The sequence below is a fragment of the Leguminivora glycinivorella genome, chromosome 4 (genome assembly GCF_023078275.1).
Source record: "Leguminivora glycinivorella isolate SPB_JAAS2020 chromosome 4, LegGlyc_1.1, whole genome shotgun sequence".
Taxonomy (NCBI): Eukaryota; Metazoa; Arthropoda; class Insecta; order Lepidoptera; family Tortricidae; genus Leguminivora; species Leguminivora glycinivorella.
The window spans coordinates 1,138,561-1,156,921 of NC_062974.1; the positions used below are offsets into that span (position 1 = coordinate 1,138,561).

The following is an 18,361-nucleotide window of genomic DNA, read 5'->3' on the forward strand; positions in this document are numbered from 1 at the left end:
AGAATACTTTTCTACATTTTTAACCCCCGACGCAAAAACGACGGGGTGTTATAAGTTTGACGTGTCTGTCTGTCTGTCTGTCCGTCTGTCTGTCTGTCTGTCTGTTTGTCTGTCTGTGTGTGTGTGTCTGTCTGTGGCATCGTAGCTCTCGAACGGATGAACCGATTTTGATTTAGTTTTTTTTGTCTGAAAGCTGAGTTAGTCGGGAGTGTTCTTAGCCATGTTTCACGAAAATCGGTCAACTAAATATGTCACGGTCGGGGGTTTTTTCAAAATTTTAATTTTTTCTAATTGCAATGGTTCCTACAAACGTAGCTTTAGAGCGTTTTCATGTCGCCAATCAATGGCGGATTTAATACAAAGGATATCCTACATCACTGGATATCCGTTCGGTTAGGATCGGATAATGTGAAAACTGAAAACGCTCTTATCCAATATAAAGAAGAGCATAAAATTGCGCTGAACTTCAGTTCAGGCTAAAGTAAGAATATCATGCTTTTACCACTTATTACCTCACAAAAGATATATACGCTCTGCTTGCTTTAACGCCATAACCTTATCTGCCTATAAAAATAAAACCCAAGTCCTAACCGATCGAAAATAAATAGAAAACCAAAGTCTGAGGGGCCAATTAAAATACGCGAGCTCGACCTTCCTAATGTCACGACCTAGACACTGGCAAAAACGACAAAAATAGTGTTACGTGTGTTTGGTCATTAATCTTCTTTGTACGTCTATAAAAACCTGTTAAAATACTAACCCCCTTATTCATAAACGATATCTAAAGTTATCAAGTCGATGAAGTTCGATTGTCCCTTTCTATCACACCAATACGTCGGAAAGGGACAAAGGAAATTTATCGGCTTGATAACTTTAGTGAACATTTATGAATAAAGGGGTTAAAATATTAGGTATAGGTCAGCAAGGGAAATTAAAACTACGCTAAAGTTACAAAATAGTACAATATGAAAAAAAAAGTTTTTTTTTAATGATATAAGTGCGGAAAAGACTCATGTCGATTTAAAACACTCCCTTTGGTTGATTTTTCAGTACAGATGGTGTTTTTTTTACGTACTCATCTGTACTGAAAAACGTCGTGTCGTAATGTACTATTTCGCCACTCGTTTCGTCTCTCATACGACGTTTTTCAGTACATATGTATGAGCCTTTGAAGTTTCGTACTGACAAGAAATTAAGGTACTAGGTACTCGTACTTAGCGCACCCTGCGTAGCCGAATGGCACAAACGCTCACGAAACGCTCACGAAACGAAACGCTAGTAGATATCTATCTCTATCGCTCTTGCATATTGGCGCGACAGAGCCCGACTAACTGGCGCGGCGTTTCGTTTTCGTTTGGCGTCGGAGAAATGCCATTCGGCTACGGGGCCATAGTTCGTAGCCGAATGGCACAAACGCTCACAAAACGCTCACGAAACGAAATTCTCGTAGATATCTATCTCTATCGCTTTTGCGTATTGGCGCGACGAGCCAGACTAGCTTTCGCGGCGTTTCGTTTTCGTTTCGCGTCGCAGAAATGCCATTCAGCTACGGCACCATGTTTGAGCCATGTTTCATGAAAATCGTTCCACTATGTCGGGGGTTTTTCAATTTTTTTTATCTTCATCATATTCGTATTTTTAGCAAAATTATAGTATTTAAGAAGTTTAACACTCTTACGGTAGATGTCGCTACGGGTCCCATTGACCCTAGTAGTGGAAAATTTCGCTGGCTTGGTTGAAGTCTTGGTGGCTCAGTTGGCAGAGCGCTGGAGTATCGATCCAGAGGCCGTGAGTTCAAGTCTCACCCAAGGCAGACATTTTCCACTTTTAAATTTATTCTAAGCCTAGTGGCATCGATTGCAGACGTTTCTGCTAATCAGAAGTTAAAAAAAAAAATATAGTATTCTAAGGACTAGTACTTAACTTATGTAGTGTTACAATGAAAATGCCAGGGCTAATGGTCGTTTATATAGCGATTTCATCTCATTAGTATTTAAATTTATAAGCATCACTTGCAAATCGCATAATAATTAAACCATTAAATAATAATCGACCTTGTTTGTTTATATAAAGAGCTTAGTTCTTTAGCCATATTACTTTTTAATAGTTTTTACTACTGAATCTTAAATTATATAAACTGCATAAGGTAGTTATTAAATGATTATAAATTAATCATCAAAATAATGTACCTACCTATTATTCTTAACATATACTACTTAAGTAGGTATACCTGATCTGCCTACAATTTACGTATTATTATACCAGAAATCCATACTAATATTATAAATGGGAAAGTGTGTGTGTGTTTGTTTGTCCGTCTTTCACGGCAAAACGGAGCGACGAATTGACGTGATTTTTTAAGTGGAGATAATTGAAGGAATGGAGAGTGACATAGGCTACTTTTTGTCTCTTTCTAACGCGAGCGAAGCCGCGTGCAAAAGCTAGTATACCCATTAATATGTAATAATAGGTAAATGTACTTAATCAAAGGTAGCAAGCTCTGTTTAGTTATGTATTTTCGCACCCCTGCCTAATACTAGTAATAAAATATAGTCTGATGGCTTTTCAAAAACCGCACGCAAGATTTTGTGCCCTACTTCTGTAATATAGTCACTATTTGTACATTATGTCAATGAAAAGGAATATGTATTAAGTATAATTATATGGAATGCATATAGACTTACTGTGTTTTAACTTTGAGGATTAGTGTGAGATACGAGATTTTTTCAAAGTAGTGACGATTTATTCCATCTGATATCCTCTCTGAGAATCCACAACACAAGTCTTGTTCAGCTTACCGTGGGATTCAGTCAATTTGTGTAAGAATGTTCTATTAATGTTTATTTATTATCATTTTCTTTAGGCACTGGTCCCACCGCAAGCTAGTAAGCTATGAACTATCGGCTATAAAAACAAACAAAAGATAAGCACTCCATTAGAAATAAAAGAGACACGGCGACATTGATAGGCAAGTAACTATAAACATCGCCGTGTCTCTTTTATTTACACGGGAGTGACTATATTTTGTTCGTTTTTATAGCCGATAGCTCATAGTTTACTAGCTCGCGGTGAGACCAGTGAATGTACCCCTAATTTCAAAAAGGGCGCTCTTTACTTGGAAGCAATGAAACCAACATTAACATTTACAAATAAAGCCAATTTTTTTTTTTTTTTTGAAATGGAATTTCTTTGAGTCGGGCGGTTAAACGCCCTTTACTCGTTATAGGACGGGGCGCCTATACACCCGAGTGTATAGGGCTAAACCAAATTTATTAAAAATAAAGTTCGACACTTATATACAAACACAGTAAGAATTTCGTTAACTAGTTTACGGCCGGTACAGTGACATCTAGCGAGACATTTGGTAAACTGTTTACTATGAGCTTACGGAAGGATGCGAACAACCAGTGCCTTAGACGCAGAAATCGTTAGAACAAAACCCAAATAGGACCAATCCGGTCTAAGGTAGTATATAGATAGCATGAGTAGTACTAGTAAATGATGAATAGTACCGATATGTTTTGGCGTGATCATCTCGCGTCCTACGCGTAATCAGACAATGGGATAGTGTCAAGGACGTGTGTCTTCGTTTTCTATTTACCTTTTAGTTTATAGTAAGTAGTAGTGTAGACGTCCTATTCATTCATGGTGATTCATATTTCGACTCCATCCGGTATATTAAAACATACATACAAACACGGCTGTGTAGCCATATCGAGGTAGGCAGATCACATGATCTAGTGCCACTCTTGGCAAATAAAGGGTTGAAAGAAAATGAAACTGTGACATAAGTATTAAAATTATGGGGAAATATCATGTTTACTACATTTTCATAATTTTACTACATTTTCATTTTAATAAACTTAATTAAAAAATGATCGAAATATTATAAAGATCGGATAGTCTGTGAGACAATTTTGTTTTAAGAAACATAAGTTTTGACAGATCCGTACCATATCGTATCCCTATCAAGTTTATGAATCTATGATTATGATGAATTTATCATTTGACCTACTTCCTGATTTTTGCGGCATTACTCGTATTATCTATAATATCTAGGGTTCCGTAGCGACTACTGAGCTTCGCTCGGTTTCTATTTTTTTAATATATCACGTCTTTATTTCCGAATTATTCATACTATCAAAAAACGATTTAAAAAAACTCTTATAAATACAAAAAAAAAAAAAAGCCTGGAAAAAACAAAAACTTAATTTCTGGCCGGGATTCGAAACCCTGACACCTACGATCTATCTGCGTACATTAGACCGACCTCGTACGACTGAGCTAAGCGGATCGATGCGCGCGCGGCGAAATTAAGGACCATATTTTACGTTTACAAACGCGAAAGAAAAACTCATGAAAACTCGAAAATTCGCGTTTTCCGGGATCTAAGGCTACGCTAGATCGATTTTTCACCCCCGAAAACCCCCACATAACAAATTTCAGCGAAATCGTTAGAGCGGTTTCCGAGATCGTCGGTCTATATAAATAAATAAATAAATAAATAAATAAATATACAAGAATTGCTCGTTTAATAGTATAAGATATCCTGTTTATGATGTGTGTGTGTGCTGTGTGCTTTCCATGTTTTCACTCGCAATGGCCCCGACGGAAGATCAGCGTTGGCCCTCCCAGGCTAACACCATGCTGAGTCGGGACCATTTCGTGGCAATTATTATGTATGTACGTACCTATCAATATATTTGTGTTATGTGTAAATAATTTCTGTTGTCACTTGTCACTAATAATGATTTCTATTTCCATTAATTATTTTTGCACTTTCTTGGCGTGATTGATATACATATTGGTACCAAATTTCAGCTTTCTAGTGCTTACGGTTACTGAGATTATCCCGGACGGACGGAACGGACGGAGGACAGAGACAGACAGACATGGCGAACTATTCAAGTTTCTAGTTGCTACGGAACCCTAAACAAAAACTTGCTTATTATTTTCAGTGAGTATTTTCTGAATTCGCGTGAGACTCAAAAATCGGCCCCCTACTTGCTGATTTTTGCGGCATTACTCGTATTAATTAATTATTATTTTTTTACAAATTTATTTCATTCCTCCGTAGTCTCAATGTGTCCTTATATACTCTAGCACAATTGTATGTAAATATATGTGCATTTTAGTCTCAGATAGTCGATCGAGCGACACCTGTTTGTTGCTTCGTATTCATTTAGAGAGATGCATATGAGATGCGTCCATTTGCCTAATAGATGCATGCAGCTAACAAAAGCGACCATCTCTCTTCTGGAAAGTATGCAAATGTGAGAGAGGCGGATGATAGGAAGATTGTAATGCGATAGGGAATTAATACGATACGATATAAGAAAAAAATGAAAAAAATAATAAATTGGCGCGGGGCTGAAGTCAAATATTGCAAACGAGAGTACCTAAGTTAAATCGTGACGGCTTGCCGGAGCAACTTAAAAACTTTAGTTTGAAATATTCTTAGGTATTCAACAACCCAAGTTACGCACAATATTTTTCATCACACTCTCAAAGAAAACAAATATAAATAGATATAAAACAGTAAAGTAACGGTAATAGAAAATTCATAACTCCTTTGGCAGAAGGATTTTTCTATAACTCCCGCTCCGCCTACTTTGCGTTGCAATATAAATAGAGTGTGATGAAAATATGTACACATACCTACCTAAATACAAACCACACAAATACATATTTAGACACGTTTAGATACTAAAGTACAACTCAAAGAATATTGCTTAGGTCAGAGTTAAACTACTGTCTCAATTTACAAACAAAAACAAACCAATAGGTATCCTAATTAAATTTTATCGAGTTTCATATTATCTGATTTTTCACTGTGTCATTCGTAGCTTTGCCTTCCTGTTTTTTGACGTCTGTGATCACTATCCTCATTCTTATGTAGCAAAGACTGTGCACATAATTTGCCCCGTATTTATAATGTTTATAAAACAAATAAATATCAACTTCACATAAACACCAATATGTAAAACCACACTTTTATCAAAACTGGTACACACGTACCCACAAAATTCAAACGCATACGAGTAATATAAATTAATTAACACATACATATTCTAATGAACACCCATTTCAATTCCTTCCACGTTTTGTCTCAATCTGACAACAAACAAAACAAAAAAGGCTTTAATTAATCAGAAAAATTACTTACTTAAGCTGTTTTATGTTTTAAAATCTAACGAGTAACTAACAGCCTGCTAACTAAGTAGAATGCAAATGTACGCCCACTTTTAGAAACTGTTCGGAATTTAAGTTAGAACATTGTATTAATTGGTGATAAAAAGATACCTAACCACTTTGTAACATGCGCTAGAGGCCTGATTTCAAACTCAGATATACGTCATATTAGGGTTGCAAAAAAACGGTTTTTTTTTTCTGGCTTGAAAAAAAAACCGTAAAAATAACAGTTTTTTTTCTGGAGTATGTTTTTTTTTCTAAAGGACGAAATCTCAAAAATTTCAAAACAGTTAATACTTTTATACGGCTTTTTAGACTTTATGTTAACTATTAATCGAATTTAATTTAATAACTTTAATTTCTGGTTTTATAAAACTAACTTTTACACAATCTGTAGTTAGTAGTTGTCGCTATTTACTGTTGGCAACACCACCGCCTCTCCACGCTCCACGCCGCTTCGGGGATTCCCCAATAAACGTTTGCATACTGAATGTTTATCGAATTAAAATATACTTTATTGTTATTGAAACGTTACAAATCTCGAAAAACCGTTATTGTCGTATTATTTGATCATCTGAAAAAAAACCATATTTAGAAAAAACCATGGTGCTTGGTTTTTTTCATAATTCTGAAAAAAAAAACATTTAGTTTTTTTTCTATTTGCAACCCTACGTATATTGGCTCTGGAGATGATATGGATCGAATACGGTGTCATTGCTAAAAGTGACATGTTTTGAGAAGAAGTTTGTTGCCGGTTAAAGGTGCGACCACACCGCTGCTTAAAAAACGGCGACGGTACGTAATCGCAGTCACTTTCGTATGGGGCACGTCGTACGTTACCGTACCGTCGCCGTTTTTTGAGCAGCGGTGTGGTCGCACCTTAATAACGGGATAGCTTAAAAACTCCAAATCCATACTAATATTATGAATGGGAAAGTGTGTGTGTCTGTTTGTTTGTCCGTCTTTCACGGCAAAAAGGAGCGACGAATTGACGTGATTTTTTAAGTGGAGATAGTTGAAGGACTTGAAGGGATGGAGAGTGACATAGGCTACTTTTTGTCTCTTTCTGACGCGAGCGAAGCCGTGGGCAAATGCTACTATAAAATAAAACGATAATAATTTTTGACATTTGACTTATAAAATTGCTTTTAAGAACCATATTTAAGTAGCACAAGAAACAAATATCTAGGCAAATATATAGGTCTTATTGAGACCTGAACAAATTTTCACTTTTACATGCGATAGGAGGCAAGTGAGCACACAGGTTACTTAGCGGCAAGCGATCACTGCCGCTCATGGACACCTAAACACCAGAAGGGCACTGTCATTTATCCAATTTAAACCGAATCTAGAGCAATTTTTGACGTACATTAAAACTCGAATAAGCACGAAAGGCAGGTAGGCTCAAAACTGCATAATAGATTCAATTTCGCACGTTCTTATTGCAATAAGTAATAGTTTTTTCTCAAGTACGTGGTAGGAATTACAAACCTTACAATTTCCTTTTAATTGTTACTTGTACTTTGTAAATTTATCAATTAGTCCTCCCGCGGACGCTCCGGCTGTGGAATGAGCTCCCTGCCGAGGTATTCCCGATGAACTGGTATGGGGTTCTTCAAAAAAGGAGTGTACAAGTTTCTAATGGGTCGGCAACGCGCATGTGACACTCCTCGAGTTGCAGGCGTCCATAGATTACGGTGACCGCTTTCCATCAGGCGGACCGGATACCTGTTTGCCACAGACGTGGTATAAAAAAACGCATCAGGTCTATGAAATAAAACTATGGAAACGGATTAAATCGCGAATAATGAATTTAAAAAAAATCATCCCGACGTTTCGAACACTTTACAGCGTTCGTGGTCAAAACGTCGTAAGTGTTCGAAACGTCGAGATGAATTTTAAATTCATTATACGATACGCGATTTAATCCGTTTCCATAGTTTTATTTCATGTGTAACTATCGCGGTAACCGAAGACAATATTACATCAGGTGTAGTTTTAAGGTATTCTTTATTTATGTTTACCTGTTTTCATCATTCATTTACTTTTTCCTTATCCCAATTACTGAGGGTCGCAGCATGTCTTTTTCATCCCATCATTCACTTACATTTTTGTGCACGGGAAAGCGTCCCACTCTGTCGATTGAAGACGCGTTGTCAGTTTATTCATATAAAGATACAAGTAAATCTCACCTAAAGACATTTGTGAGTGTGTTTAGTAAAACGTTCCACTTTGTCGGTTCCTATTAAGGCGAGATTGACTTGTATCTGTATATGAATAAACTGACAAAGCGGCTTCTAGCAATCGACAAAGTGGGACGTTTTGCCGTGCACACTCACATTTGTTTTATATCATCTCTCACACAGTCCATCCATCTTTTCTTCTGTTTTAATTTCCCGCTTCCTCCCTCCACTTTTAGCAGGAGGTACAGTCAACCAATTGGAACCCTAATAGGCCACTGTAGAACTATGTCATAGTAACGTTATAAATCAGATTGTAAGACACACTGTCAGCGTGTGTGTTGTCTTACAGCTTGTCATTTTGACATGGTTGTAGAGTGGCCTATGGTTCCAATTCGTTGACTGTACCTTTATGTTTTTTTAATGAATAGGTATGTTTTACAATATGACTTGTTTCACAACATAGGATTAGTTAATTTTATGATGTAAGAAGATTTTTCAACTCTTACAATTTAGTAACCATGTGATTTAGTATCACACTTTTAGGATGTGTTTAGTTTTTCAACCGTATATTTAAGTAGGCATAATAATATTTAGTAATAGTTACATACTACGTCAGTCAAAATCAGGATAATGCATAAAAAAATTAAAAGGATTTTTGTTGCGAGCTAAAACATCAACTCTGATAACAACTTTACTGTCATATTTTTTACACATTAAACTATAATATTAAAACTTGTTATCAATAGCATCATAGTTAAAAACAACCGATGACTCCACTATGACAGAATCCTCAATAATTAAAAAAAATCTGCTCGAAGCGATTAGTGTTGATGTTGATACTTTGACCTTTGCTTAAGGCTGACGAAACTATTATTATGGATGACTAAGTATATAAAATATAATCAAGAATAACAATGGATTTGACAGTATTATTAGGGGAAAGTAACTTTCGTTCAATCTTCCGATTTTGGAAAATGAAAGGAGGTTGGGGCAAAATTGGCAAATTAAATTGAGTCACTGAACTGAGACTCAGTGTGTCAAATGATGTCGATGCAAATAGTGTATTAGATATTAACATAAGTACACTGCAGCATTAGAAAAGGTGACTACCAGCAGCTACCAGTGAGGGGGTAGCCGAGGCTGAACTCGAACCTGTGTCTTCAGTTTACTCGACAAAGGTCTTTACCTCTAAACCACCCGACCACAGCAGTGCCAGTCTTAAATTCCCATATTTCTACGTTTTTGAAAGACTATGTGAAGAAAACTAACAAGGACGTGATCCTATAATCCTTAAAACACTATTCAGAATATGTATTTTTTCAAAAAAAATAAGTTTTTTTTTTTCTAATTGAAAGCATTCCTTTTTGAGTACCTACTTAGTTACCTAAGGCACTGGTCCCACCGCAAGCTAGTAAGCTATGAGCTATCGGCTATAAAAACGAACAAAAGATCACTCCCGTGTAAATAAAAGAGACACGGCGATGTTTATAGTTACTCGCCCAGCGGTGAGCTATCAATATCGCTGTGTTTCTTTTATTCGCACGGGAGTGCTTATGTTTTGTTCGTTTTTATAGCCGATAGCTCATAGCTTACTAGCTCGTAGTAGGACAAGTGCCTTTTCATGATCGTGTAGTTTTAAGTTTATTACGAATAAATATTTTGATTGATTGATTGATGTTCAATTTATACCTATACAGTCATGTAATATCTGTTGTTTACGAATGAAATAATTTATTAGGTGTAACGTCATTTACCCATTAACTGTCAATTAAAACACTTGACAAAAGTGCTCCCAATCAGCATAAAAATTCCATTAATTAGAAAACCAAGGCAAACCAAGGAGTCACACCAAATCGGTAACACTTGAAAAGTGGTCGACATTGCACTTCAAAAGTCCAGTTTTTGTGACACAATTTGTTTATTCGCTGTCTATTCGATTAAGCAGTCGTGTTTTTTACTACACTAGATTTTGTGTGTATAATTATAGCTCTGGTGAATTTGGCGCCGTAGCTTTACCGGTTTTTTCGTGTGTCTAGAATGGAATTAAGAAGAAATAGTTCGGGAATTTTGGTTAAATACAATAAAATTCTGAGACTTATAATATTTTTGTTTTTAATAATATGTAAGTTTGATATAAGTTACAGTCATAGTTCTGATAAAATAAAATACAATACGAATAATAGGTGCTATAAATACTATTTACTTACTTACATACTTACAAAAAAGAAATAAAAACAGGAACTTAAATAAGAGAGGAAAACAGCACACTCACCAACAGGCTTCGACCTCACAGATTTTTTAAACAATTAAGGGCCGGTTGCACCAAACCGTCTGGCACCGTTTTGTTAAATTTTATTGTGAGAAGGTATAGCTGAGAAACTGCAAATGTGGTTGGTGCAAGATTAAATTAAAATAAAGTGTATTAAAAGAAAGTCAGTCAGTGACAGCTTTATAAAAATAAAGGCGTTAAATGAAAATAAAATGTGTGTCTTAAAATTATTTTACGTATATTTGCATTCTGCATAAGCAACGCTACAACAGCTTGAAGGTCCACAATACGTAGGTAGGGCCCCGCGTGCGGGTCTTATAGACCGCTGGGGCACTCATACATACTTGAGTACATCTCATATAAGCCAGCAACTTTAAATGGGTGAACCGGCACCTTCTGGGCGAGCTCACTACATTGTAGGCCACGTCTTCGGGCACTCGTACGAAAAAAAAAACGAGTCACCCGACAAAAAATTACACGAAAAAGAAAGAAAAAAGAAGTGAAAAACGATCAAAGTATAGTAAGAAGTCTCTTAATTATCTATATCTGCAGAAGCAACGCTACTCCAGCTAAGGTCCACTTAGAGGGCTTGTCCTTGGTTTTCAGATTGAAGGTCCACACGTAGGTAGGGCCCCGCGTGCGGGTCTTGTAGACCGGGCATTCGTACATGTTGCGGAGGTCTTGCTTGTCTTGCGTTATGGCCTGAAAATATATACTAGCTTTATCCCGCGGCTTCGCTCGTCTTAAATTCGAAAACAGCGGAATGCTCCACACTAACTTCTACCCCCATTTTAGGGAGGTGGGGGATTAGAAAGAGACAAAAAGTAGCCTATGTCACTAAAATTTACATCAAACTAAATTTATTATTAAAAATTACATCAAAAACTTCATTGAGGAATAAACCCTAGAAATTACACACGATTAAGATTTGTAATTGCTCTTATCTTATTAATAGAAACATTAGTTTCTTGTTCACCAATACTTCCCCATTTAAGGCCTGTCAATTCTGTGGGAAAATAGTTTTAGCGCCACCTCGTGGGAAAACATGTCAAACAGATGGCAGAATGTTTAAAACATGAACCAATCGATTTATATTCAATATAGTTCCTGTTTTAACTAGATACGAAACTTGTTTGGATTAAGATGCATTTATTAAATTTTTGTTATTTAGTAACATATTACAACTAAGTTTTGTAACGGACCTCTAACGTTTCGGAGACGACATTGGCCACATGGTCTTGGAGAAGACTATCCACTCAATTGCTCTAAAATTTTCAATGGACTCTATTATCAAGTAAAATAAAGGTGACAGCTGGTAACTAGAGCTACCAAAAGACCTTTTATTTTGACTATTAAATATAATTATTGTGTGACTGAAACTTAGCTTGTAAGAGTGGCAACACTAGGCTCTATGGAAAATAAAGTTATTCTCTATGATCAACATACATGGTGACATGGTGGATATTTTTTTTCCGATGTGAAAAAGAAATATGGAAGAGCTAAAGCAGCAAATGGAAGCGCAAATGGCGCTGATACAGCAGTTACAAACCCAACTCGCGGCACAAACTTCTGCATCATCAGCATCAAGCCAAACTATAAGTTTCCTGCCCGGCATGACCACGCCGCCGCCACAACCTTTCACCTTTAAAGCTACCGACTGGGAAAATTGGATCATCCGTTTTGAACAATATCGTGAAACAACTCGTTTGAAGATGCTACCAAGCGAGACACAGGTAAACTCATTACTATACATCATGGGTGCTCAAGCCAATAACGTCATCACTTCGATGAAACTGAGCGAAAGCGACATGAAATCTTACGATATCGTCAAAGCCAAATTTGAATCCTACTACTCAGCCCGAAAAACTAAAATGTATAGTAGAGCAAGATTCAACCAACGCATTCAAAATGAAAACGAATGTATAGACGACTTCATAACAGACTTACATAATATAGCAAAAAAATGTGAGTTTGGAACACTCGAAGAGGAACTTATACGCGATCGTATCGTCGCCGGCATGAGGGACACGGAGCTCTCGAAGGCTCTTCAAAACCTTGAAGAAGAACCAAAGCTGGAAACTGTAATCAACAGAGTCAGACATGCGGAGATCGTAGAAGCCAATAGAGCTACACTTAACCCAACAACACAGACCCCAGAAGTAAATTTCATTAATAAAAGGGTAAGTACTAAAAAGCCTATAAAACAAACGGGAACCTCCGAATCCTGCAGAAAATGTGGACGAACACCGAAGCACAAATTCGCAGACTGCGAAGCTACTAATTCGACCTGCAAAGGCTGTGGACTAAAGGGACACTGGCTGGCTGTATGCAAAAAGAAAAAAGAAGGCAAGAAGGAATATAAAACTGTCAACGAAGTAACAGAAGAAGATTTTTTCTTTGGAAGCATAGAAACTTCAGAAAAGATCATCGACTCAGTAAATTCTGCACCGCGAGCAGCCCGCTCCAAACCCAAATATGCCACTATATTTGTAAATAGCCAAAAAGTGAAATTTAAAGTTGATACAGGAGCATCAGAGACCGTCATAAGTCCTGAACTGCGTATTAAGCTACAACTGCCTCAGCCAATTGTAATAGAGGAAAAATTGTTAGGCCCTTGCAAAATAACACTCCCCTCAAGAGGTGTATGCCGCAACATTAAATTGACATGGCAGGGCAAAAGTATGCTCACAGATGTGTATGTGCTTGCCGACCAACACACACCATTACTAGGTCTTACAGAGTGTGACAATTTTGGCATTGTGAAATGGCATTCTAAAATCGAAATTATGCAAATATCCAACCAGATACTACCTGAAGAGGAATTCCAAGAACTCTTTACTGGACTAGGTGTCATGAAAGGCCAATACTGCATAAAATTGAAAGAAAACGCCAAACCATATGCTGTTACTACTCCACGGCATATCTCCATACCAATAAGACCAAAAGTAGAAAAAGCACTGCAAAACCTTCAAGACATAGGAGTAATCGAACCTATAACTCATCCAACAGAATGGTGCGCTCCAATGGTACCTGTCCCGGACAAAAATGACAACACCAGTGTACGTGTTACAGTCGACTATACAGAACTGAATAAAAGCGTCATGAGGGAATACCATCCTTTGCCAACCGTGGAAGAGTGTCTTGCACAACTTGCTGGATCCAAATACTTTTCAAAAATAGATGCTGTAAAAAGTTATTTCCAAGTTGAACTTACTGAAGATTCTAAAGATCTAACTACTTTCATCACCCCCTTTGGAAGATATAGATTCAATAGAATGCCAATGGGCATGAATTCATCAAGTGAGATTTTTCAACGAAAAATGGCAACAATACTAGCAGGAATCAAAGGTTGTATAAATCATGTAGATGACACCTTAATATATGGGAAAACTGTACAAGAACATGATGAAAACCTCAAGCAAGTCCTTAAAGCCTTACAGAAAGGAGGAGTAACCTTAAACAAAAAAAAATGTATATTCAGAACTAACGAATGCACATTCCTGGGTTATAAAGTAACAAATAACGGAATACAACCCCTACAGGATAAAGTAAAAGCAATAAATAAACTTCCAATACCTGAAGACTTAACAGCATTAAGAAGCTTCATGGGAGCCGTAAATCAACATCTCAGATTCCTACCAAACATAGCAGATGTGACAAAACCTCTTCGTGACCTGCTAAAAAAGGATTCCTCGAGAGAATGGAATGCAGAACACACTAAGGCATTTCAAGAAATCAAAAAGTTGTTAACTACAGCCCCTCAGTTAGCACACTATGACCCAAATTTAGAAACCAGAGTCTCGGCAGATGCATCACAATATGGAATGGGTGCAGTGATTGAACAAAAACATGGAGATGTTTGGAAACCAGTTCACTTTTGGTCATCCGCATTCACACCTACTCAGCAGAGATATGCAATGATTGAAAAGGAGGCATGTGCAACAACTATGGCATGCGAACGCTTCAAACTCTACCTACAAGGTTTACCAACATTCACTCTGAGATCTGACCACAAACCCCTACTTGCCATATTAGGATCAAAACCTATAGCAGACCTGCCTACAAGACTTCAAAGGTTCAGAATGAGAATGACTCCATTCAACTATAAAATAGAACATGTCCCAGGAAAATACATGTACACAGCTGATATGCTATCTAGAGCCCCACTTCCAACTGAAGAAGAAGACAAAGACATCCTTGAGAGAAGTGATAAGCTTGACGAGACAACATTCCTGAGCATTCACAAAGAATTGCCTTTCTCTGATGATCGTCTTAAAAAAATAAAAGAAGCTCAACAAGAAGATGAAATATGCAAGAAACTATATACATATATAATGCATGGATGGCCTAATTATAAAAATATTGAAGAAGAAATAAAGCCATTTTGGAAACATAAAGAAGACCTTGTTCTGACCAATAAATTAATTACATGTGGATTAAAAATATACATACCTACAACACTAAGACAAACTATAATTGAAAAGCTCCACACTGGACACGTCACTGCTATCAAGAGCCAAATGCGAGCCAAACAAGCAGTATGGTGGCCTACATGGGAACATGACATCACCCTATGGTCAAACAAATGTGAGTTCTGTGCTAAAATGACCACACAAAGGCCCGAACCTCTCATACCAGGAGATGTACCTAAATACCCATTTGAAATAATAGCAGCTGATTTATGTACTTACAAAGGAAAAGAATACCTTGTCGTAAGGGATGTACTTTCAAACTACCCTGAAATAGTATCACTAACATCTACTACTTCTATGGCAATAATCAACCACCTAAAGTGCATTATGGCCAGACATGGTATACCCCGCATCTTAAGATCTGACAATGGCCCTCAATTTGCTTCAAAACAATTCAAGCAATTTGCAAGAGACTGGGAATTTACACATACCACCTCTAGCCCTCATTTTCCCCAGAGCAACGGAGCCGCGGAAATAGGAATAAAGATTTTTAAGACTATATTTGATAAAAATCCAGAAGATCCTCTACTTGGACTACTTCACTACAGGACAACACCCAATAAACTAGGAGTTGCTCCATCACAAATTGCTATGTCTAGACTTCTGAATACAAACATACCAACAACATCTTCAGCACTGAAACCAAAAACACAAGATATAGAGCACATAAGAGAACAATTACTGAAAAGAAGAGAAAAAGCTAAAGAAAACTATGACAGAAGGCATAGAGCCAAAGAACTACCTGAATTAGAAACTGGGAAAAGAGTATTCCTACCAAGTGAACAAATATATGGAACAGTCACTGGAAAAAGAGAAGAACCTCGAAGCTACAACATATTGACAGAAAAAGGAAGTGAAATGAGGAAAAATAGGAAAGCAATCATTGAACTACCTGATCAGACTAATGGTTTAAAGAAACAGAGCTCTACCCCTGCTCTCACACCATCTCTGCCATACTTGTCTTCATCACCAAGTCAAGAGCCCGTCATATGTATCATTCCAGAAGACTGCAATCAACCAAATACAACTACAGACCAAACAGAGACTATGAACCACTCGCCACCGACAGAAGAACGTCGAACATCATCACCTGTAATGAGACCAAAAACACCATCAGCGGAGATCTCAGTAAGCAGTCCCATACAAGAGCCCAACTCTGAAACTGTTTATGGATCACCACAATCAACTACTGTCAATACCCCAGAGTCATCATCATATTTGTCACTCACAAGTTCAGAGACCTCACCAGAAAAGGAAATCATTACCACCAGATCGGGACGGCATGTAAAACCCACAAAAAAGTGTTTGTGTAAAGACTGTTAAGAAGTGATTTCCCTATTTAAGTTTTAATATTTCATTTAAAATCAAGAACATTGATAGTGTTGTGTACTCAGTGAATTTGTACTTAAATTAGTATACATCGTAAATAAGGAGAAGTGATTATTAGTGCAAAGTCAAACAGATAATTATTTCAAGACCTTTATTGTTATAAAATACAGAAATATCAATTTTGTTGATTAGCCTATTGTAAACTCTCGCCGCACTAAACTGCTCCTAGACTGAAATTGTTTGTAGATCATTTCTTATAGCATCACGTAACAGATTAATTAATGTCCTAATGTTTACGTGCTATGATTGTTAATTAGTAAAAAAATAAGTTGTTTACTACTTTATTTTAGGTTAGAATCTATTGATATGTCAGTGTCAATCATGATATGTAATGTCAACTAGTGATGTAACAGTCGTCTTCAATAACCGGTAACTAGTGATGTCCAAATTACTTTTGTTTAAGAAAAAGGAAGATGTGTGACTGAAACTTAGCTTGTAAGAGTGGCAACACTCAGGCTCTATGGAAAATAAAGTTATTCTCTATGATCAACATACAATTATATTTTGTATCAGAATTCCGTATAAATCAATTTCATTGCCTTAAGTACCTACCTATCAATCCTTAAAGCAAATTCACTTCACTATCAAAGTTACAAAATTCAGGACGGTTAGGTTATACGAAGTTAATAAACGATCTCGGTGTTTTATTATAATACCTAACTTATAATCAAATTAGGTTTCTAATATAAACGCATTATCGTGAACAGTAGTAATAAAAGGAGCAGCAAACGCGTGAGGAAACAGTCGTTTCCGAGATTTCCCGCTAACAAATTACTACTAATCAAGGCACTGGTTACGAAACTGGCATCGGTTCTAAATAATCCAAACCAAAGACATAATATAACTCCGTATAGACAGATAAACTCTAAAAAAAAAACGTACCTCAGTACCATAAAGAAAAAGGTATGGTGGCCTAGATGGCATTAGACCTTTGATCTACGCTCAGATAGATGGCGTTAATATTAATATTTGACATTTTAACACATATCAAGCTAAGAATATGGGCCAAATTGTCCAAACTGAGGTTCAAAAGTTCTAAGCCTGTGTCAAGAGATGGCAGTCTATGCACTGTGATTACACATTTTACTTCGACAGTAACTCTATAATAATCGATCCTCTTTGTCCAAACTAATGATATCCTCGGTTATTCTACCATTTTCACGTAAAGCCTATCGCTAGATTTTGGCAGTAATATTTTGTTCTATATATTTTTATAATGTTCTTTATAAAATTATTATAGAAAACTAGCTTTGCCCGCGGCTTCGCCATCCCTTCAACTATCTCCACTTAAAAAAACCACGTCAATTCGTCGCTCCGTTTTGCCGTGAAAGACGGACAAACAAACAGACGCACACAATTTCCCATTTATAATATTAGTATGGATACTCGAACTACCATAACAAAATACAGGCATTTACGTTTCATTACGGTTTGGTTTTTTGATCGAATAAATTTTCATGTAAATAATGTGTATTTACAATCGCAGCAAACCCGAACATTGATAGCTCCTTCAGTCTAGAGTCAATGACAATCCCAGCTTGGACGTCCCATCGGCCGTCTTCCATAAGCTGTCCGTGACGAAAGCGCCATCTATAGATAGGCCATAGATGTGATAGATAACATACCCGAACATTGATGACAGGCATAGGCGGAAAGAGCTCCTTGAGTCTAGAGTCCATAACAATCCCCGCTTGGACGTCCCATCGGGCGCCTTCCATAAGCAGGCCGTGGACATAGGCACCATCTTTAGGAGCCGACCTGGAATCAGCGATCCTGCCGTGAAAGGACGGGGATTAGTGACGCATGCGGTGGGCGGAGTGTTTAATTTTTTGAAGCATGTTGTATCTTTAACAAAC

At 37.1% G+C, this 18,361-nt stretch overlaps 1 protein-coding gene across 1 annotated transcript in view; it reads right to left on the reverse strand.

Moving 5' to 3' along the window:
* Positions 1–10,814: 10,814 nt before the first annotated feature.
* The window catches only part of LOC125225143 (dynein beta chain, ciliary-like), a 36,067-nt gene continuing 28,520 nt past the window's right edge, over positions 10,815–18,361 (reverse strand). The window contains 2 exon segments of the mRNA XM_048128715.1: positions 10,815–11,346; positions 18,131–18,263. Coding sequence (XP_047984672.1) covers positions 11,185–11,346; positions 18,131–18,263 — 295 coding nt within the window. The 3' untranslated portion in view covers positions 10,815–11,184.